This window comes from Mytilus galloprovincialis, chromosome 11, assembly GCF_965363235.1.
Source record: "Mytilus galloprovincialis chromosome 11, xbMytGall1.hap1.1, whole genome shotgun sequence".
Classification (NCBI taxonomy): domain Eukaryota; kingdom Metazoa; phylum Mollusca; class Bivalvia; order Mytilida; family Mytilidae; genus Mytilus; species Mytilus galloprovincialis.
In genome coordinates this window covers 73,343,795-73,367,896 of record NC_134848.1, presented here as the reverse complement: position 1 = coordinate 73,367,896, position 24,102 = coordinate 73,343,795, and the positions used below count along the sequence as shown (strand labels likewise).

General features: G+C 31.3%; 1 protein-coding gene and 1 long non-coding RNA gene across 3 annotated transcripts; one reads left to right on the top strand and one right to left on the bottom strand.

Moving 5' to 3' along the window:
* Window positions 1-843: 843 nt before the first annotated feature.
* On the bottom strand, window positions 844-10,607 carry LOC143052774 (uncharacterized). Its single transcript, XR_012971237.1, has 3 exons — window positions 10,147-10,607; window positions 7,382-7,591; window positions 844-1,601 (listed from the first exon to the last, which is right to left on the bottom strand). It is a non-coding gene; the product is annotated as an uncharacterized LOC143052774 (long non-coding RNA).
* Window positions 3,926-20,885, top strand: LOC143052773 (uncharacterized). 2 transcript variants are annotated; one of them, XR_012971236.1, is made up of 4 exons: window positions 3,926-4,219; window positions 17,019-17,418; window positions 18,513-18,722; window positions 20,146-20,885. XR_012971236.1 is itself a non-coding variant. In XM_076225878.1 (4 exons), exons 1-4 carry the CDS (start codon window positions 11,671-11,673, stop codon window positions 20,829-20,831), a joined length of 1,341 nt encoding a protein of 446 aa, XP_076081993.1. In that variant the 5' UTR covers window positions 11,647-11,670; the 3' UTR covers window positions 20,832-20,885. The 2 variants fall into 2 exon arrangements, 1 of the variants encoding a protein (XP_076081993.1); XM_076225878.1 differs by lacking the exon at window positions 3,926-4,219 and adding an exon at window positions 11,647-11,715.
* The last annotated feature ends 3,217 nt before the right edge of the window (window positions 20,886-24,102 follow it).

Here is a 24,102-nt window from a genome sequence, read left to right as displayed (position 1 = left end):
TGTACATCTTGGAGTCTGCGCTAAGTATAGATATATCGAGAATTTTATCACGGTGTTGTTTACAAAGCGAAAGAAGCACGTCATATTAGAATATTAAATAATTATATGCAAAATTTCAGGATAAAATTTTAATTTGAACATGTTTATTCTGTCTCCGTGCCATTACAACTGACAATTCTTATCTTAATTTTAGTCTAACATGCACAGATTGTATATCAAATATTTGAGCTGCATTGGAAAGAAATCGACCTATAATAATGCAAGTACACATATTCATTTACATTTTGTAAATGTGTAAGACTGTGTTTGATTTTCAAACATTCAAATATGAAATAAAAGATGAATTTTAGTCTTTTTTGTAGGGTCCTATCAATTCAATTTTCAATCAATTATTATTATAGACTTTGCATGGAGGTTTTTTTTTCAACACAGATGTATTGATATTCTATCTGACACAACTCATTTGTCAATTCAACTAATGTTAAGGATGTACTTAGGTGAGGTTTTGGAATGAGTGTCAAATGTTCGGACTCCTTAGTGTTTTTCCATACCATACAAGGTAAAATATTTTGCCCCATAACACCTATTTATCTTTTAACATTACAAGGCTTAATAGCTCATAAAAGGTCATTTGACAAAATTTAAGCAGATTCTTGATTTTCTTTCTTTTGATTTAACCCAAATAATACCAATGCAAATATAACATGTATAAGGTAAAAGTCTGGTTAAGCCTTTTCCCGCCATATTTTATTAATCAAATATATCTCAAAAGGGAGCTCCATGACCTAAAAAATATTTTTAGCTTATTTTGATCCTTAACTAAAACTCTGCCAGCTAAAAGTATCAATTTTGAATTCTTGATTTATTTAATTTCACCTTGGATCACTTAAGTACATCCTTAAGGTTTGGAAAAGTTTGCAATTTGTTTTAATTTCAAATACCGGTTCTTATAAAACTCCAACTTTGAATTACAAATTCATAAAAAAATGTTACAAAGATTGATAACTCAGCCTAATTACGATCAATAAACTTGCTCCTCATTGTGCATTCCGTTTCAATCTTTTTCAAATGTTTGTACGTTAAACTTGATGAAAATCCACATGTTCCAGAAAACTTTTCTAGCTCTGATTGAGACAGATCTGATTGAATCGGTAAGTGATTAATCAACATCCACAGTTGGAGAACTGAACCCATGTTCAATGTTGCTTCAGATGAATTTTGTAAATTATTCCACAATGGTATAGGATCTCCTTCATTTCTCAAGAGAATATCATTATCTGTATCATACATATAAACATCAAAGCACTTATCACTTATGGCGATTGTAGGTATCAGTGTTACTCTTGGTTGATAATAATGAGGCTTTAAGAGTTGAAAATGTTTCTGATTAAAAGAGAATGTAATTGCTTGTGCCACAAACTGGCTTACATTTGAATGTTCTCTTAATGATGTTAACTCTTTTTTAATATCTGTGTCCACTTGCTGCTCTTCATTTTCTAATAAATTTTCCAAATTCTTGTCTTTAGGAATTACAATACTACAGTTTCCACCAAGGGGAAACAACATTATATCTGGTTTACCATACCATAATAATTCAGTGCCTACAAAAGATAAAATTTCTATCTAAATGGTGTAATATTATATATAACACGTACATGACATACCTTCAGGTATAAGAATAAATTAGGCACATAGCTAAGAGTGTGATACAGCAGATATATGATACCGCAAGTAAAAACATTGTCAACAGAGGCCATTTTTTAATTTTAAATTTGTGATTTAAATTTGCTTTTTTGATCTTATATGATGTGCTTCTTCTGCTTTGTAAAAAACACAATGATAAAATTCTTGATATATCAATACTAAGCACAGAATTCCGAGATGCATATGATAATGGCTTTTGAAAAATTCCTCCCACTTTAATCATTGTTAATCCACACGTAAATAAAATTTAACCTATGTGCAAACGTTATGTTGATTTCGTTGTGTTAAAAATTCCAATTGAAGAAAAAACGTACAGAAACCTGTATTCTTATTCTGAGTTGTTTATTGTGTACATGTATCACTACTTGTAACCATACACCTCCTTGTAAGATAGATTGTTGACTATTATTCTGAGTTGTTTATTGAGTACATGTATCACTACTTGTAACCATACACCTCCTTGTAAGATAGATTGTTGACTATTATTCTGAGTTGTTTATTGAGTACATGTATCACTACTTGTAACCATACACCCCCTTGTAAGATAGATTGTTGACTATTATTCTGAGTTGTTTATTGTGTACATGTATCACTACTTGTAACCATACATCCCCTTGTAAGATAGATTGTTGACTATTATTCTGAGTTGTTTATTGTGTACATGTATCACTACTTGTAACCATACACCCCCTTGTAAGATAGATTGTTGACTATTATCTAGAAGTTTTATTCTGTTTCTAACTACATTAACATGTAACATATATGTCTGTGTTGTAAAGTTTCTCTGGATATGATTTAATGAACCAAAAACTAAACGTAGATGACAAAAATTGGTAGACTTTTATCTATGATAGAGCCAGTATATCGATTTATACATGTGCACAGGCTTTTTTTTTTAAACTTTTAATAAAACAAGAATGTGTCCATAGTACACGGATGCCCCACTCGCACTATCATTTTACATGTTCACTGGACCGTGAAATTGGGGTCAATACTTTAATTTGGCATTAAAATTAGAAAGATCATATCATAGTTTACATGTGTACTAAGTTTCAAGTTGATTGGACTTCAACTTCATCAAAAACTACCTCGACCAAAAACTTTAATCTGAGCTTCACACTATCTTTTTCTTTGTTCAGTGGACCATGAAATTGGGGTCAATACTTTAATTTGACATTAAAATTAGAAAGATCATATCATAGGGAACATGTGTACTAAGTTTCAAATTGATTGGACTTCAACTTCATCAAAAACTATCTCGACCAAAAACTTTAACCTGAAGCGGGACGAACGAACGGACGAACGGAGGCACAGACCAGAAAACATAATGCCCTCTACTATCGTAGGTTGGGCATAAAAATTATACAATATTGTTTACAGTTTTTTTAATGCATTTGAAAGAAACAATGACAGTCAGGGTTGATACTTATACAAGTCATGTTTATTTACTTTAAGATGTAAGTAATCTTAATTTGTATAGAAAATTTGAAAGATTCAAATTTTCTTATGAACTTTCAGTAATCTTCCCTAATCTTCTGGAGAGAAAAAAAATACTTAAAAAAGCAATTTGTTTGACTTTTATTATGTTTTTTTAATTGATCACAACAGGATGATTCAATACAGTCAGGGGAATAATTTGTATAAGTGATTTTGGAATCATCCAATTAAGAAAACTTTTGTCACCAAACATTTCAATAAGGAGTTATCTACCTTTATTCTTAAGTCTGAAATCACAAAAAAATGAGTATGTAGCAGGCTATTATTTGAACTTTTAATTGTGGAATTTGCATAATTTCTTGTGCTTGAAATTTTAATAAATTCCAGGTTTATTCTGTACTTAAATGCTCTGTGCTGCGCACAACAGTATCTAATACAAAGAAGATAGTACATTTTCCATAAAATGTACTGTGCTGCCCACAACACTATCTATACAAAATACATTGTATGGAAAGTTTTATGAACTGCTCAAAACATTATAATACCAAATAAACATACAATTTATTTAAAAATTCATGCACAAGAAATAATGCAAATTCCATAAATGAAAATAATTCCAAGTTCAAATAATAGCCTGTTATGTATTCTAATATGATGTGCTTCTTTAGCTTTGTAAACAACACTGTGATAAAATTCTTGATAAAATATACTTGGCGCAGACTCAGAGACATGCATAATAATGGCTGTTACAATATCCTTCCCACGTAAATCTACATGTATTAAATCCTATTTGCAGATCCTTTGCCGATTTTATTGTTTTAAAAAGTGCAATTAAAAAAGACAAAATAACTTTTATTCTTATTCGTATGCATAATAAAAAGAAGTAATGCACAAGAGCTCGGAGAAATCAACAAAATAAAAATTAAATAAAATTCCGCGAAAGTCTATTAATCTTTTTGGAGCATTTAAGTCATTTCAAAACATGACGTCATACAAATGAAATCGCTAAACTTGAAAGTTTTCTGTTACGTTAACCATCGGAATTCATATGATATTGTATTAAAACTGATTTTTTGAGGTAGGTTTTGTTTTATTTTCTATTCTATTGCATTATTCGCATATTTACCCATTTCAGCAAGTCAACATGGCGGCTCCTTAGTTACAAAATGTCAACTTTTGATTTGACGGAAGCTTACGAGAAAAACATGTAAATTAAAATTCTAATGCAACAACGTTTGTGACGTTCATTTTGATTGGATAACGTCACTTTTTTTACATGGCATCAATTGACAATTGATGTTATGGGACGTACGCGCAAGCGCAGACGACATATTGCAGATTTTAATTACATGTTTTAACGTTGTTTTCTGTCAGTTTCATTAGAATGGAGATAACAATAATGTATTTTAAGCTCCGACGGCATCAATTGGGGATTTGATGGTCGCAAATACCCGTTTACTGTCTCCGCTAACGCGTCGCCAGTAAACTTAATTTGCGACCATCAAATCCCCAATTGATGCCGTCGGAGCTTAAAATACAATACAGTTATCTCCAAAATGACAAATGTTGGGTTTGAGAACTTAAAGAATTTAAAAGTTTTTTTCTAGCAGTTATTCTCGAAATAACCTACATTTTTTGTACGCAAGTTACATATTTATAAAGATATTTGAGCTTTATCTAACAGGGAGTAAAAAAGAACAGCCACATATACAGCATACCCACCCTCGCTTCAGTTTTTTAATGACCGTATTTGTCCTATTAGAATCGAAATAATTCATTGAAGCCATAGATTGTTGGAAATTTACACATGGCCTGGGCCGTGATATTCGTTAATTTTATCCCTAGCCAACGCTCAGGATAAAATTAGAATATCACGGCCCAGGCCATGTGTAAATTTCCAACAATCTATGGCTTCCATGAATTATTTCTTAATTAAAATTATTGAACTAATATAACTGTGTTGTTAAAAAGAATATTTATAACTGAGATAATTATATCTGCTAAGCAACTCTTATATTATTATCAAAATATGATAAATGTTTGATAGTGTTATCTGGATCCTTAGACATGTTAGATAAAAATCACTTGTTTTAAGTAGCATTAATTTCCAAGCTTTCCACTGACAATGACTGACATTTTCAACAACCAAGAACACTAAATTTTTTAAAGCAAATTATATATCTTTTTAATGCCTTAACTACATGTATCAAATGCAAAAATGACAAACAAGAGGCTCTAAAGAGCATGTGTCGCTCACCTTGGTCTATGTGCATATTAAACAAAGGAAACAGGAAAAAATGCTTGTTTTGGCCTCTTTTTGGCCCTTTTAATGCCTAGCCTGTTTGCCCCTAAACCCTTAAAATAAATCCCACCCTTCTACTTTTAAAAATAGTATTAACATTTTGGTATAATTTCAGAGCATCTAAAATACTTATACACAACTGTTTGTCCTGAAAATAGATAAATGCTTGTTTTAGGCCCCTAATTTCTAAACCTTTGGGATCATAACCCCCAAATTCAATCACAACTTACCTTATGTGGTTATATACATTGTGTTAAATTTTTATTGAATTCTATTAACTTAATGACTTATACTAAAGTTATTATCGGGAAACCATCCATCTTTGGACAACACTAACGCTGACGACGACAACGTCATACCAATATACGACAAACAAGAATGTGTCCATAGTACACGAATGCCCCACTCGCACTATCATTTTCTATGTTCAGTAGACCGTAAAATTGGGGTCAAAACTTTAATTTGGAATTAAAATTAGAAAGATCATATCATAGGGAACATGTGTACTAAGTTTCAAGTTGATGTAACTTTATCTTCATCAAAAACTACCTTGACCAAAAACTTTAACCTGAACTTCGTACTATCATTTTCTATATTCAGTGGACCATAATATTGGGGTCAAAACTATAATTTGGCAGTAAAATTAGAAAGATAATATCATGGGGAACATGTGTACTAAGTTTCAAGTTGATTGGACTTCAACTTCTTCAAAAACTACCTTGACCAAAAACTTTAACCTGAAGCGGACGGATGAACGGACGCACAGACGGACGGACGAACAGATGGACGAACGGAGGCACAGACCAGAAAACATAATGCCCCTCTACTATCGTAGGTGGGGCATAAAAAACTATAATTTTTGCAGTTGTATAAAAATTTCCAAAAGTTAATAAAATTTATGAAAATTGTTAAAAATTTACTATAAAGGACAATAACTCCTTAAGGGGTCAATTGACCACTTTGGTCAAGTTGACTTATTTGTAGCTCTTACTTTGCTGTACATTCATGACATTATTGCTATTTACAGTTTATCTCTATCTATAATAATATTCAAGATACAATGTATAACAACCAAAACTGCAAAATTTTCTTTAAATTACCAATTCAGGGGCAACAGCCCAACAATAAGTTGCCCGATTGGTCTGAAAATTTCAAATTAAGGGCAGATAGGTCTTGACCTAATGAACAATTTTATCTCAGCAGGTTTTCTTTAAATGCTTTGGTTTCAGAGATATGAGCCAAAAACTGCATTTTATCCCATGTACAATTTTTAGCAACGTCCGCCATCTTGGTTCACGGGAGGGGTCATCAGACACATTTTTTAAACTAGATACTCTAATGATGATTGAGGACAAGTTCTATTAAATTCGTCTTAATAGCTTCAGAGGAGAAGATTTTTCTAGCAACCCAACAAAAAGTTCTCAGATTCATCTAAATATTTCAGGGAAGATAGACCTTGACCTGATAAACAATTTTACCCCTGTCAGATTTGCTTTAAATGCTTTGGTTTCAGAGATATAAGCCAAAATCTACATTTTACCCCTATGTACAATTTTTAGCCATGGCAGCCATCTTGGTTGGTTGGCCGGGTCAAGATACCCCAATGATGATTGTGGCCAAGTTTGGTTTAATTTGGTCCAGTAGTTTCAGAGGAGAAGATTTTTGTAAAAGTTAACCAGGACGGACGACAGATGCAAAGTGATGAGAAAAGCTCACTTGACCCTTCAAACCAGGTGAGCTAAAAGAGCACAACAGAAGCACATTAGGTGTTCATATTTATATGTTAATCCTTGATATGATTAATCATTTTCAAATAGTTTTTTATATGATTAGCTATCTATATGCCTTATTTCTGGGAATGAAAAATGATTCTTTAACAAATCACTTATATAAATTAAAGTAGTTCCTAGGGGCTGACTGTCTAACACGATCTCATACCTATTCCTGAGTTACCATACCAAATCTTGTCACCACACTGCTCATCACAGGGACATAACTCATACTGCCACCAATGATCGTCTGTAATACAGTATGTATGTCCTGGAGAGGTAGCTATCAGTCTGGACAGTAGATGGTTTGCCAAAAGAACTGTTATTTTTCTCTCATCACTGGTCTCAAGAACAGAGCGAAGACATTGTTCATGATATTCTGTAACAAAAATATATATTTGAATTATATATTCTTTGACATATTCCCATTTCAATTCTCAATTTTATCTAAATGTATATGTACATGTATCATGTGTATGTATAATTAAATAATGTGCAATTTTAAATTCAATTGATTTTTAAGCTTTTTTGTAAACATTTGTTAGGTACTGAGATCAATCTTTCTCTTGTTCATCACTTTTAATGAAGGCCACTTATATTTATCTGATTTGTGCATGAAAAAAGATTGGTTTCAAAACCTGATGTAAATCAACTCTTCACACAGTAATTACTGAATTGACCAGTTGCAAGAAAATATTTAACCCCTATATAATTTTGTCAGAGGGTACATGTCACTATATACATGATATGCACATCTTGTTAGATTACCTGTACAAACTGTGACGCCCGTATATGACACGGAAACCAGGCGTAAAAATCATACTTTATCCTGGCGGCATTGCAGTGTTTACAAAATGCATGTCCAGGCGTCAACCAGTCCTAAAACAGGCGTAAATTAGGCGTAACTAAGGCGTAAACCAGGTGTAAAATTAGGCGTAATATTTAAATGAGTATGCCTGGTTCACAAAAAAATAGGCGTAATATGCAAATGAGTATGCCTGGTCAATAAATAAACCAGGTGTAATATCCTTACATAATACTACACTTATTTTAGTTCAGTGTATTAACCTAGCTGTGTACTTTTGTGTATTTGATACAAACTTCTGTACTGTTGCTTTTATTTCTTATTGTTTGACAAAAAACTTGAAATATATTAACCATTGAAGAAGTTAATATAAAAATAAATACATTTTATGCAGACAATGGCTCAAATAAGTTTAAGTTTAAATAAGAATTATGACAATTATTTCTTTCTTGAAATAAACTAAGTTGTTTTTGAAAATTATTGTCTTTTGAACTAAAATAGAAATGATAATTACTACTGCAATTTAACATAAAGTAAAAGATTTTAATGTTATTATCCAAGGATAAAGGTTTTGGGATTTCAAAATTTCTGATAGAACATAATACTTAATAACTTAGTTATACTCACATTATTATTATTTACCATGTATTACTACTTTCCTTTTATTTCACAATTTTCATAAATTTATTTGATTTAGTATTTCCAATTTCAGATTCTTCCAAAAAGCACAAAACAAGCAAATTATCCCTGGACATATGAAGCTGTCATGTGTCCAACTCTTGCAAACTAAAACCAAAGAGCCAAATTTTGAAAAAAAATCCCATGATCCTTTAAACAAAGCATTATGGGTATTTTTATTTACGCCATACCAACAGTTTTACGCCATGTACGCCCGTAAGAAAATTTACGCCTTGCTTATTTCAATTAACGCCCGTAAGAAAACTTACACCTTGCTTATTTCAATTTACGCCAGGTTTACTGCTTTTTTCTACGCCCGTAAGGACTACAAATTTACGTTTCCTGTCCCCTCACGCTTGGATCTAGACACATTACTACCACTTATGCCTGGTTTAAGCCTTATTTCCAGGCTTAATACGCCTTATAATTTCGTACGGGAATAATAATGGGAGAATTGAGTATACTTCTTAAATTTTTTAGTCATTTTTTTCTTTTTTTTATAAAGTTTGCCTTTTTTTCTCTATTCTTTAGGCCAGACCCTAATAAATGTAACTTCTGGTTTTGGAACTTATCTTTATCATGCACACATCAGATAAATACATGTATAAGCCAGGTCGTGTGGCCTTCACAATGATTTACTATAAAATATTCTAAGAGCTCTTTTTGATTCAGAATTGCTTTTAATGATCTCTAATGAAGTTGAGTATTCAACATTTTTGTTCAATATCTTTTTTAATCATGTTTAAGTATAGTGAATTGCTTTTATATAAAGAAATCCATTTCTTTTTATTCAATTATATTTATTGTTTTAAAACTACGACTTGTATTCATGGTATTATGTTAGAATGAATACTGGTTAGTGATATTCCCGCCAATATATGGTCACGATGGTTCAAGTCTAAAGAGGGCCCCGTCATGGGGTTTTTGATTATGTGATTACTTGGCCGTTTTTTTAATGATTATTTGATTATTAAGCCAAATATTTCATGATTATTTGATTACCTAGGACTGTATTTTTAGTTTATGATTATTTGATTACTAAAGATAAGCAAATATTTAATGATTATGTGATTATATTGGCAAAAAAATGGTGATTATGTGATTACTAGGACCCCCCCCATGAGGGGCCTCTCTAAATAATGTGACATTCTAAAACCTTAACAGCTTTCCTTTATTGTTTTGTGATTTTTTTTTGTCCAAATGTATAATGAATATTGCACTGTCTACTGATGACACAAGATTACAAACCAAAAAGAGCTCGATCTTGAAAGGCCACAAGGGGCAAGCGGTGTGAAAGTGAAAGGCTATCATGAATGGGAAGATTGATTTTTGAACAATTGGAATCAGATTTGGAGAGAAGCAGACCCGGGGACAGACTTGTTTTATACATACAGTAGCATCTTCATTTTAGTACACTCCACAGGGAGAAAAAATACAATTCAAAATTTCACCTTTGTCAATTAAAAATCCACAGATAAAAGACTGAACTGCAAACTGCATTAGTTCATCACTTATAAATTGAGGATCTCTGTCTCTTTTGTTTTTTCGTTGAATACTGTCAAATCCATATATAAAGAACTAAATTTTAAAGAACTGGTAAATACAGATACATTTTCCTTCTCCTCTTCAGTAACTGAAGAAGGGTCCCTAACACAACCGTCACTGTCTTCCAAATACTGTACCATGTCTACAATAGCATTTGAAAATCTGTTTCCAAGAACATATCCTCTGATGCGATATAGTACCAAGTCAATGTTATTGTTTTTACATTGTTTTAAAGCTTCATCAATGAAGGGACTACTTGCTGAAAAACTGAGCTTGCGAATTGTATTTATTTTGCTTAAATTCAAATTGATATTGAAGAATAATCGTCGGGATTCCTTCAACAGTGACACCATAATTCAGTTGATAATGGATAGAAAAAGTCTCAATCCAAGTGTATCCGGTTTGTCACAAAGTGCAGGTTCCAGACTTAATTTTTGGGACACCACAAAAATTGTGACGGGGTTATCGTAGTTTAAAGACACCAAACCTTTTTCTGAATTATTTATTTCTATGGTATATTATGTCTCTTTGACTTATAAGTTTTGACTTTTTTTACTTGTATCAGTTTTGCGTATCATATTAGTATCTTCCGTCAATAAAAATTAGAAAGATGTGGTGTGATACCAATGAGACAGATCCATACAAGAGACCAAATGGCATCGAACATGAAAAGTTATCAACCATATTTTTCGTCTATGTTTATTATTTTCGTTTTAAAAAAATGTGGCATTTTAGGCTCATTCAGATTTTAGTTTTCCGTTCAGGTCCAAGTTTTGACACCTCAACAATATTTTTCACGTATTTTTTTTTATATTATCATTATATTGAACTTTTTGTTTTAAAAAATCAAAAGTTGAAAGATATCCATTGAATATTATATTAAAACAGTTATTGTAGTTAGAATTAGTCCGACATAGATTTTCAGGTCCCTTCAGGTCTTTTCATTTCTCCGTTCAGGTCCAACTTTTGGCAGCAAAAAATTGTATTTAATTTAAAACATTTAAATGTCAATGAAATATGAATATTAACAATTAATAAAATTCCAACTTGAAGAAATTCCATCCAATAATAAAAAAGTTATTGTAATTTGAATAATTTTAGTCGTATATTTTCAGGTCTTTTCAGGTCTTTTCAGGTCCACTTTCAGGTCTTTAGTGTAACCCCAGTAGCTCCACCTATTTAGAATCAAAGTTCGGCCCTAGACTTTCTCGGTCCAAAGATAAAGGTGTCTGTAATAAGACAATTTTAATAGCGGGTTACAGTTTGCGAGTTAAAAAATATAAAACCATTCGATTATTGATATTTAAAAAAAATTCTAAAAGAATCCTTTCGAAACAGAAAAAAACAAGAACAGGATCAAGGCCGATCGTGTTTTAGGGCGAAATAATAACACGATATGTCTTTACGCTTATGTCACTACAACATGCAAGATGGCAGGGAAAGGACACCATCTCCTAAAGATTGTTGTTAAAAAGGCAATTTACTATAAGAACTTCAATTTAAGTCAAAACTGAACATGCACTTGATTTCAATCATTCAATATAGCTTCATTATTACCAATTGTTATGCTAAGCGGGTGAACAAACAATATAAACCTATTTTTATAGTGTACAGCAGTAATGCCATATGTGACAACTCGCCCCACTTAAAAATCGGCCCATTTTTTCACCAATCGCCCCACTCCTAAAAAACAAACCATATTGTGTCCATACATCCTTCAACAATGAGCAAAGTCCAAACTGCACAGTCAAATTTAAAAGACTCAAAAATGTCAAATGTAAAACAATCCAAAGGACATGAAGGAGAAAACTAGCAAAAAAAGTCCAATTTAATTATGACGTCTAGGAAGGTTATTTTAAATTTTTTAAATTAAACAGCGTCGATGTAAGGTGTCCAAAAAAAAAAAGAATAATAGCCTTTCAAGATGTCATAATTATTTGGACTAGCATGAAAATGATTCCCGAAAAAACAAACATGTAATATTAAACATACACGTAGCTAAAAAGACAACAACTGGCTCCTGGCTTGGGATAGGAACTGCTGGTTGTTTGTACAATCATTGAAGGTATGCATGTTATCAGGGTTTTGATATTTGGTCATTTTTGGAGTATATTCTTGCATAAGAGGTGCAGTTACTGGTTAACTCCTCCTACATTGAACCAGGCCCGTAGCCAGGAATTTCCAAAGGGGGGTTATTTGGTCTCAAAAACTCGACTTTAACAGTCACAATTCGAACAGAACGTTGACTTTAACAGTCCTTATTTGTTTTCAAGGGGGGGTTCGGACGAACCCCACGAACCCCCCTGGCTACGGGTATGTGAACCATAGACCTATATGCTCCCATGCTCAACTTTGTGTATTTGAGAATAACACTTTGCATCCCCGAGGCACCATTTGTGTCTCCCAGGCACAATTATATCTCAACAAAAATCCTACATTGACTTTGTAAAATACAGTTACTTCAAAATTGACTGTGGAGACATTAACCATATAATGATAAGATAAGATAAGATAAGATAAGATATTTTATTTTCCAATTATGGGCCCCAAAGGGCATAAACATTACAACATCAATAATTTTTTCATAATACAATACAAACAATGAGATAAAAAAAATAAAAAAAAGTTAAACGAGAACTATTTAAGTTCTTAAAGAATACGTAGATAAAGAATCTATAGTATGTTTTTTTTTTTAATACTAATGCATTTTATTGCAAGTGTGGTTGATATAGATAACAAACAAGCAGCCCAAAAAGAAAAAAAGAAAAATAGATATCCACATATGTATAGTACACAAAAAGTTGGATCAATTAAATATATAATAATTAGCCAAAAAGAAAGTAGAAATTAAACATGTCCATGACTCATCCTGTGTCAGCAGCAAATAGGAAAGCATTATGGTTTCCTAAAGGCAGCTGACACCAGGGGGCGATACCTTATGGGCCATAGGCATGTAAAATGTGTGTAAATGTCTCTTTCCTACCTGTATCAAAAGCAAACAAGGAAGCATCATAGGTAACTTGAATGCAGTTGATACCAGGGGACGATGCCTCAAGGATATAAGAGAACATTTGAATAAATAATATATCTTAACAATTATTTTTTTTTTTTTAATCGGCTAGTATGTTTGTGATATTCAGATGAATATAATTTTCTATGTCCAATCAAATGTATATACACACATAGATTTCCTTTAACTAATCTTCACTAAGGAAGATGTTTGTATATAAAATTACATATTATTTTAAGTAACTCAACATTTTCTACACTAAATAACCAGATAATTTTGCTTTGACTGTTCATATGATTAAAATAAGAATTATATTGTGCAATACTAGCTAACATACAATTTCTATCATCCTCAAATTTGTTACAATCAAATAGAAAATGAGCCTCATCTTCGACAGTATTGGAAGAACATTTATTACATATTCTGTTAATTCGGGGAATACCCTGATATCTACCTAATTCTATTTGTAATCTATGAGAAGATACACGTAATTTAGTAAAACTTCTTCTAAGTTCAAAATTCTTGATCAATGTTAGATATTTTTCAAAACCAAAATTTGTTTTATATAAAAGGTAGGTTTTCAGTTTACTGTCTGAAAATTTATCTATTTGTTTTTTCCAACAGCTAATAAACAATATTGATAGCTTGGTTTGTATATATTTCTTAAATTTGTATAAGGATTCACAAAATGGAGCATTTATGGCATTTGTATAGTCAATACCAAGTATTTTAAAAACAACATTTATTGAACCATACCATGATGTTATATTCATGTGATGTAGTGTCTTTGATTGTGTATATGCCTCTTTTAATAGAGGAAAATTATTACCTAAATTCTCTAATCTATACCAGTACAATAACATTCCTTTTATAATATTAAAATATATTGGAAATCTTCCAAGTTCAGATAACACTGCAGCATTTGTTGTTTTCTTGTGTACCCCAAGTATAAATTTACAAAATTTTATATGAAGTTTCTCACAGGGTAAACCTGAATACAATTTTTCAAAAGATATATCTTCCTTCTTACATTTAGAGGAAAGAGAATTAAACATCCCCCATATTTCGCTACCATATAATAAAATAGGTTTTACAGTGTGGTCAAAAACATGAATACTTGTTTTTACATCAGGATTAAGTGATAAAAGATCTTTCCTTAATTTGAAATGAGCTTTCAGGGATTTTTTGTATAGTTCATTTTGAGCATAACTGAATGAACCAGATGAGCTTAAATATAAACCTAGGTATTTGTATTTTGAAACACATTCCAGATTTATATTCTGAAATGTGAATATCTGTTTTACATGTCTGCCTGCCTTGTTGAAAATCAGCACCTTTGTCTTATTAGTATTCACATTGAGACACCAATGTATTACATGTACAAAAACTGTATTATATTCCCAGAAATGAGAGATACTGCTCTGTATGTAGTTCTGATCAAATTGAAAATGAAAAACATTTTCTTTTACATTGTGAAAAATACTCAACTAAAAGGGCCATATTTTACCAAAATGTTTCAAATATAATCGTTGATCCTACAAAATTTCAAAAACATGAAAATAATATAATCTTAATTTTTATTAAATAATAATTCATACACAATCCTAAACAGTCAAGGGACTTATTTAAGTACATTGTAACATTATTTCCATAAAGATTGGAAGTAATTAAGAGTTGTTTTTCTTTAATAATCACCTATTTAAGTAGTACAAATTAATCACTAGAAGAAGTGATTTAATTTTATTATAGCTTTAAATATAGAATACTAATGATCCAGGGACTAATTATCATGATTATGTTTCTAAAATTATCAGAACCAACATCTGTGTTGTCTAGGATAACCAGGTCATTTCAAGTGATGACCTTGTACTGAATCTAGGATAATGACATTAAAATCACTTGTTTAAGTATCATACCTCAATTTCCTTCCCAAAAATCACTTATTTAAGTATCATTATTTTAATAACTCCCACTAATTTCAACACCCCCCCCCCCCCCTCGCGAACAGTAGAATTTTATTACATAATCTGAAAGATGAAACCTTGAACTTTACAGGAAAAATACTCCCACTGGTGGGAAAAATCTGTTAAGAAAGTATCAGTTCATTATGTAAAGCCATTATTATAGTATTTTTTCAACTAAAATAGAATTTGCAGATAAATGATAGCATCAAAGGCATAAACCTTGCTACATAAAAGAAGCAAAAAGTTCATTTTTTTCCAATTTTATTAATGAAAAGATATTATTTAAACCTATGTGTTTAAAATTTTGATAAAACTACAAAATCACAATTTGTGACAAAACTTCAAATTTGCTACTCAAATAAGTGTTTTAAAAATCACTTATTTCAGTAAGTCCCCTGACTGCTAAAATTGACTTCCTCTTTCATTTCAGAGAGTCTGAACCTTGTAAAGCAGAACAAACTCTTTAAAATTGTCAATATGTCTAATTCATAATCATTGTTTATAATGCATGTAATATTACATATTAATATAGTCATTATTTGCAATACTTATTTTTATGTATGACCAACTATGTAATTAATATACCATGAGCCTTAACTATTTATTGTTGATGAGTTTGTGCTAATAAAATATTTGTATTTGTATTTGTATTATATTATATCACCTTTAAATTTTTTTTCTGCTTCTTAATTTCTTTCAATTTTAACTGTTTTGTTTTATTTCAACACTTAAATGTTAGGCAGCAACCATTTGATTTTCTGGGGGGGCTATGGGTTTTTTTGGAAAAAAAAGTTTGTTTCGAGTTTTGGGAGAAAAAAATAATTTGTTTCTGATCCTGAGAAAAAAAAAATGCTTGTTTCACCCTCAGCTGCCACTATATGTAATGCTAAAATTGAAAGAAAAAAATTGTTTTCGACTTCTCGCCAAAAAAATAGATTGCTTTTCGCCACAGGCGAAAAAAAAGTTTGTCCAGAAAAAAAATCCATAGCCCCCCCCCAGAAAATCAAATGGTTGCTGCCTTACTGCAGTCTTTAAAGACTTATTTATAAATCTCATTATCTGTATCAATATTATCACACTTTCTAAAAAGTCCTGTCTGTTTATTTCTTACCTTTTAAAGTACATGTTGTCAAGTTCTAAAAGAATTATTCTTCAGAATGTTCAGCTTGTCAAAATTAATCAAAAATAAATATTTACAATGTGTGAATCTGATAAAAAAATCGAGATAAATCCCAAAACTTTGTTATTTTGATTCCTCACTTTAACATCAATATAACACGCTAAAAAAAGGCTGAAAAAAAGGAGCAATTATAAAGAACTAAGGGATTAAATTTTAAGCAACTTAAAATTTGTAATGTTTAAGGGTGTTTTTTGTGTAACCTGACCTTTCCCTTAGGGTTAATGGTCTTACTGGGTGTGTCATGTTTTTGTTGGGAAAGGCTGACCTCTTTAGCATGTTAAGCATGAGTTTGCCTCAAAGAGAGATTTGTCTTCTAATATACTCTTCAGTCATTTTAAAAAGGGGGTCCCAACACAGGATAAAGGGGGGTTCCAACCTTATGTCCCCATTCAAATGCATTGATCGTCTAAAAAAATGGGGCGTTCAGGGGTGTAGCCCTCTCGCCATTATACTTTGTACCTCTACATTCATGACATTGGAGACTACAATCAATAATATGATTTTTTTTGTTCTTTGTGTTTTTTTGGATAGCAAACTTTTAAATGTTGATTAATTATCTTCCCTCAGTGAAAAAGTTGTTTATGATTTATTGAAAATTTGTAAATTTTCTTTTTGCTTTTTCAGTGTCCACATACAGTATTTTACAGCAAATTTACCAAAGAAGTTCCGTATAAGAAAGTTGGTAGACCTCAAAATGTATCTGAACTGATAAGACAGGTTATTGATGGTTTTGAAGATGTCACGTTTGTACCCTATCGTTTGGTTGGCTATCGTTTGGGACGAACATTTACTCAGTCTTCCATTGAAATAGAACCAGTTGATGGACAAGTAAACCACAAAGGCATACACACATATATATCAGTCCCAGCAGCAGAAGGATTCCATTCAATCTTTAAAGATGGATTTGAACGGCTGCAACAAAGTATTGATGGGAATATTAGTAGTTCTGATACAGAATCTTCAAATGAGGACAATTTGGAGGATTCAATCAGTGATTTAAAGGCAGGTTTTTTAAGGAAAATAGGTACATGTATATGTATACTGTATATAATCTAATTATATTTTTTTCTGGTATTTTTGTTTTGGCTTATCATCATATTCTTTGTTCTTAATGGAATTTTTAGTGCAAATCTCAGTCCTGCTTTTTTCTCACTCTATTCGGTCCTACAATTTTTTAATTAGATTATCCTGATTATTTTTACATAAATTGTCACCCTGTCTTTTTTTTTTTGTTTTGCAGATCTATAGCTCTACATAGGGATAGTGATAAAGCGGCAGCATTTAGCTGACTTCTTAAAAGCTTTATATTTTAGAAGGTGGAAGACCTGGTAGCCTCATACTTTGTATATAAATGCCTGATGATATGAAGTTTCCATCTGTCATATGTTCATTGTCCTACACCTCATTTTCATGGTTCAGTGATTAATTGAATTTTTTTTATAGATTTTTTGTAATGTAAATTTCCTTCTTATTACGAGTATTAGGACAACTATACTTGGCATATTTGTACCTTACAAGTCCTCATGCCTGTCAGACAGTTTTATATTCTTATTTCCTACTTTTAATGTTTTTGGCAAAAAATGGAGCAGATTAACAGTTTTTGAAACTACTTGAAAAAGAAAATTGGCTTTCTTAAACATGTTAAACTATATATTTCATATAATTGTGTAAATGTATTTTATGTTTCAGATTTAAATTTTATTATCTGGATCTGAATTATCTCCCCTTATACTTCTTGAAGTTCTTCAAAAATTTATGTAAGTTAGATAATCGCTATTTTGTGCATTTTTCCTTTGATCTTTTTTTTGATAACTTTTCATATCATGATACTTGCTTCAGATGGAAAATTATCGCTAAAAACTAAGGAAGCATGTGGCGTTGCTAATGAAATTGACATGGAATTGACAACGTCGTCATAGGTAAAATAGCGACAAATAGATTATCATTGGTCATTTCAACTCGACTGCTTTTCTCGCTTTTGCCGTACTAACTCAGGCAAGAAAATCGATCTCCTTGAGATGAACAACAATAATCTATAATTATTCTAAAAAAGACATAAAAAATTGCTGATTTTACCAATATTATGCAAAATATTGTACCATAAATTATCCTTTTCAGATTTTCATGAAAAGTGTTTGCAGGAGATTCGGGACATACCTTGGCATATTCAAGAACCAGAGTTGTTTGTCACAGAACTTTTAGCCAATCATCTGTTTTCAAAACTGACTATGTCATCTATTGTCATAGCAAAAGATTACTGTACAAAACAATCCACATGTCCCTGTAGTAGATGTAATGATACAATACAGTTTAATAATTTTGGAATTGGTAAGTGTGGGTTTTTGTTTTATTTGTTTCACTTGTTACAGATGTTTGTAGACAAAACAAATACTGTAAACCAACTTATTTTTCGCGGATACTTTATTTCGCGTTTAGCCCTTTCAAGTCCATTTAGCGACAATTTAATTTCGCGGTTTTCTAATTAACTTGATGTTGTTAAATACGGAAAGATCCAAGTTTTACATAGTCGCGATGATTTAACTTCACGGTATTTTTCTACTTGCGAAAGTTGAGAAAAATAAATTGCTTGTGAAAATTAGTTGGTTTACAGTAATAACAAAATTTTCACAACATGTTAAAAGGAAAACATATAAAATATAAAGTTATGAGTAATTTTGAGAAACAAGCATTTTTGTGAGAGAAAAAAACAGAGTTCTAGATAAAAAAAAATCTATATGAGGCATTGAAAATTAAAATCTACGCATCATAAACAGACAATGGACTTTTCCTGTACATTTTACAATCATTCATACCAGTTAAATAAACAGTCAAATAAACATGAGTTATCTCTCTTTTATACCTTTCTAACTTTTCAAAGACTAGTGTGAAGGACTCTTTGGTATCCTTTGCCTCTTTTTATGCTCCATTCGTAGCAAAAGGATTAATAAGTTTAATTTTACCCTTGTACATATGTCTGTAATCCGTACATCCCAAAGTTGGTTTCTGTTCTCTTAACTTTAGTTCGTGTGGACCAACTCTTATGAAACTTATACACAATATTGATTACCACATAATACAGATCAAGCTTGAAATTGGGTGGCTTAAATTTTACCGTTGCTGAGTTATGCCCCTTTATAAACATAAAATGTTTTCGTTTCCACTTTTTAACTTTAAAGTTGCCTTAACCAAATGTTATGAAACTAATACACAATGCTTATTGCCACAAAACACAGATAAAGTTTCAATTTTGGTGGCATCATTATAACCGTACTAAAGTACAAAAAAAATGTAATGCCCCTTTACAAATGGAAAAATTGCTGATTTTTTCATTTCTGTTCTCTATCTTAAGTTTTCCTCAACCAAATGGTATGAAACTTATACATAATGCTTGTTACTACATAATACAGATCAAGTACACATTTGGGTAGCGTAACTTTTACCTTTCTTCAGTTATGTCCCTATATAACTTTATATGATATGCAGGGGCATCATCTGTGTCCCATGGATACATTTCCCATTTATGTAATCATGATACCTAATGAGTAAGGGTCATTCAAACTCTGTCTTTGAAAAGTTAGAATTACAAAAGTATAAAAGAGAGAAAATGCCAGTACCAAGTCAGGAATATTACAGTTGTTATCCACTAGTTTGATGTGTTTGAGCTTTTGATTTTGCCATTTGATTAGAGACTTTCCGTTTTGAATTTTCCTTGTAGTTCAGTATTTTTTGTGATTTTACTTTTTCTCTACAGGAAGTGAATGGCTTTGGTATGGGGCACCTGATATTGTTGTTTACAAAAGTGACAATGAAATAAACAGTATAGCATTACCACATTCAAATGAAGATGAAAAAGAGAACAAGGAAGTGATGAAAGAGTTAGATTTTGAAGAACAGCAGATACTCAAAGTTCAGAAACAGTCAGAGATATTGAGATATCCCAGTAATGTATCACAGTTTGTGGCCCATGCTATAACATTTTCATATTATCAAAAAGCCTTCCAACATAGACATAGGAAAATAGAGAATTTACAAAATAATGTCTCACTTGTGCCGCTAATTGCCATAAATGGAAACTTTTTTGATATCTATTTATATGATTATGAAAATGATATCTTGTTAAGGAATGCAAATCAGATTTCTTTGTGGAATGAACCCGAGTTCAAATGTTTAGCTGATTTTGAGTTTCCAGAACCAACATTAAATTTGTCATCTGTAATTATGTTTTGGATGATGATGAATCATTTGACAATAAAGCCTAGCTTGTCAGACGAGACAGTTCTTAGACTGAAAAAGTCATGTGGTCTTGATTTGTCTGTTGAACTACAGAAAGCAATTGGTAAAACAGTCAAACTTAAGAAGAATTTTTATCCATTGCAATCATGTGATATTATTGAACCTTATTTCAGTCAGATGTGTAAAGTCGAAAGTCAACAGTAGACAATGAAAAGATCCAAGATATATTTTGTTTAAATAAAAATGTATACTATGTAGCATTTCAAGTTGAGACCTAAGGTTTACCAAATACCAGTAGCTGTAAAAGTCAAAAAATATTTGTTCATCAATGAGCTCGCTAATTGTTTTTTCAAATTTTAAAAAATTACGAGGTTTTAAAAAGGGACTAATGTAACTGGTTGAGTACAACAGTAATAAGGACTTGTATTTTGATATCTGATACATTACATCTGTATTCCAATTTTCATGAAATCACTATTATTAGTCTCACAGTATTGTTTATTGTCTACAAAAATAGCATTAATATCTGAATTTACATTACTGAGATGATGTTGTATAATAACGACTGAAACAACTACCAATGAGAGACATCTACTCATCAGAGACAAAAAAAAAAAGATGAAAGCACGTATAGGCACCATACTGCTGTAAACAAAAAAACAAAGAGCCTGTATAAATTTGGTCAAAAGAAACAAAATGAATTCATAGCTACACTTTTACTCAACCTCAAAATATTTACTATTTGTGTAAATGGGCCTTTTTTGACAATCTATAACAGTATTGTCTTTTTCCTGCATAAATTTGAACTTGTAGAATACCAAACATTGTAATTAGAATTTTACTTTGATGCTCAATTTACAGTCTGATATGTTATTTCGGATATCCCCTGCCTGGCAAAGCCCAAAATAATATTATATTTTATTCCATATTGGTATTATTTTAGTAGGCTTTTCTATATGAATTCGATTTTGAATAAAAAAGCATATTCACCTGTGAAAGTGTTATTCACCGCGCTAAACGTCACGCGCTTTTACATGCAACGTTATGGTAAAATGTTTCATGTAAAAAAAAAATTGGTATATGTTTGTCATTAGATACATTTTCTTCTCTCGGACTATGGAATAAAACAATTACTGTCTTTTGTTTCGGTAAATATGGGGTTTTATTGACTTTTGAAAAACTGATATTCACTTCGGCCGTCGGCCTCAGTGAATATCAGTTTTTTCAAAAGTCAATAAAACCGCATATTTACCTCATCAAAAGACAGTAATTGTATAATACTAGGGAGTCTTGATTCTAAATATCATTAACATATTCATCTTCTTTTTAGTTCACATCCCCAGTTTTAGGTAACTAATTATAAACAGTATCAAACAGTGTCCATTCACTAAAATGCAAATGCTATGACGAAATCTTTTCAAATTTAGATATGTTGTTTCCTGTGACTAAATGAAGGTCAGCTACAATTTTATCGATTTTAGTTTTTGTTGTTGTTTAGTTGTACACCTTTCAGTTACCAGAAGGTATACTTATTATAAAATTGAGTTACTTCCCTTTGAACAGGAATGGGGTAATTCATAATTGTATGTATAGATAGTCTTTTAATGTCAGATTGTATCTGTTCAATTGATTTTAGTCAGGAATTGTCAAACTTGTGTTTTTAACTTTTTTTTAAGGTAGATGTCACAGTTTTTGTGGGTTTTTTTTGTTGGTGTGTGTGTTAATGTTTAATTTGTTCTTGATCCTGTTTGGAGATCCAGATTTGCAAATATTTTTTTACTCTACTTGATGATAATCTATTTTTATTAAATGATATATTTCATTTTATTACATTGCATAGATAAAGTTGTTGATATTGATAGGTAAGTTGCAGATCTATATAAATTGTTGACAATTGAAGGAAAAATACTTCGAACTATAGATTCTATACACATATATATTTTTTTGATGGAGCAAACTTCTTTAAAAATTTAGCTTACCACATGCTTATAGTCCAGTTTTCAAATTATGTTTGATTATGGACCAAGTTTTCAAGTTGGTCCAAATAGGGGACCTAAAATTAAACTGTTTCATTTCAACATTATTTTTTTATTTACATTAATTGAATATACAATACATAGGGTTCTTTCAAATGCTTAATCTTAACCTGTTTTTAAATGTGTGATTCATGGCCAAGTTTTCAAGTTGTTCTAAAGCAGGGTCCAAAATTAAACTTTGTTTGATTATAACATAAATTGAATTTATAGGTTACCTGTACAATTTATGAAAAGCTGAATCTAACCATGTCTTTAGATGAATTTAGATTTTAGGATCCTTTATCAAATTGGTCCACATTGATATCCAAAGAGTTCTGAATAAAATTTTGTTTGATTTCATCAAAAGTTGAATTCTTGGGGTTCTTTGATATGCTGATTCTAACAAAGTAGATTTTGGATATTGGACCATAATAGAAATGCCCAATTTCAAACCTTTCAGTTCTTTGGCCCATTCATATGTGTCAATATCTCTATCACTATAAATTCCATACCGATTCTGTCACAAACCTAGGCTGTGTATTCAATCACAATCCAAATTCAGAATTATTTAAAGCTTAAATGATGTGTCCAAACTTGCTCAACTGTTCCGGGACCGACTTCTACAGGAAAATCCGGGTTGCTGTCACTCTGACAGCTGTTTTTTTTACCTATGTTCATTTATGATCTAGACAAAAGATTCCATTCAGTGTTTCTTGTGTACATGTATCATTATTTACTATATATTTACATCAATTTTATATCAAATCCATCGTGGAACATAGAAAAATGGGTTTGAACCAACCTCTAGTGATCTATGATTCTGTAATGAGGAGTACCCAAATTAAATAAATGCTTAAATTCACATCCTTAAAAATGGAACAACAGATGATTTGTTTTATTTCTTCAAACATGTCGAATATTTAAAACAATATTGGTCTCTAGTTCATGATTACTGTTCCATCTTTTTAATAATTGGATGCTTGTAACATATTTTTTGCTAATTTTCAAAAGATGCCTTTTTAGCTCACCTGGCCCAAAGGTCCAAGTGAGCTTTTCTCATCACTTGGCGTACAGCGTCGTCATCCGTCGTCGTTTACTTTACAAAAATCTTCTCCTCTGAAACTACTGGGCCAAAGTTAACCATACTTGGCCACAATCTTCATTGGGATATTTAGTTTTAAAAATGTGTGCTGTGACCCGGCCAATCAACCAAGATGGCCGCAATGGCTAAAAATAGAACATAGGGGTTAAATGTAGATTTTGGCTTATATCTCTGAAACCAAAGCATTTAGAGCAAATCTGACATATGTGGTAAAATTGTTTATAAGGTCAAGATCTTTCTATCCTGAAATTTTCAGATGAATCAGACAACCCGTTGTTGGGTTGCTGCCCCGAAATTGGTAATTTTAAGGAAATTTTGCCGTTTTTGGTTATTATCTTGAATATTATTATAGATAGAG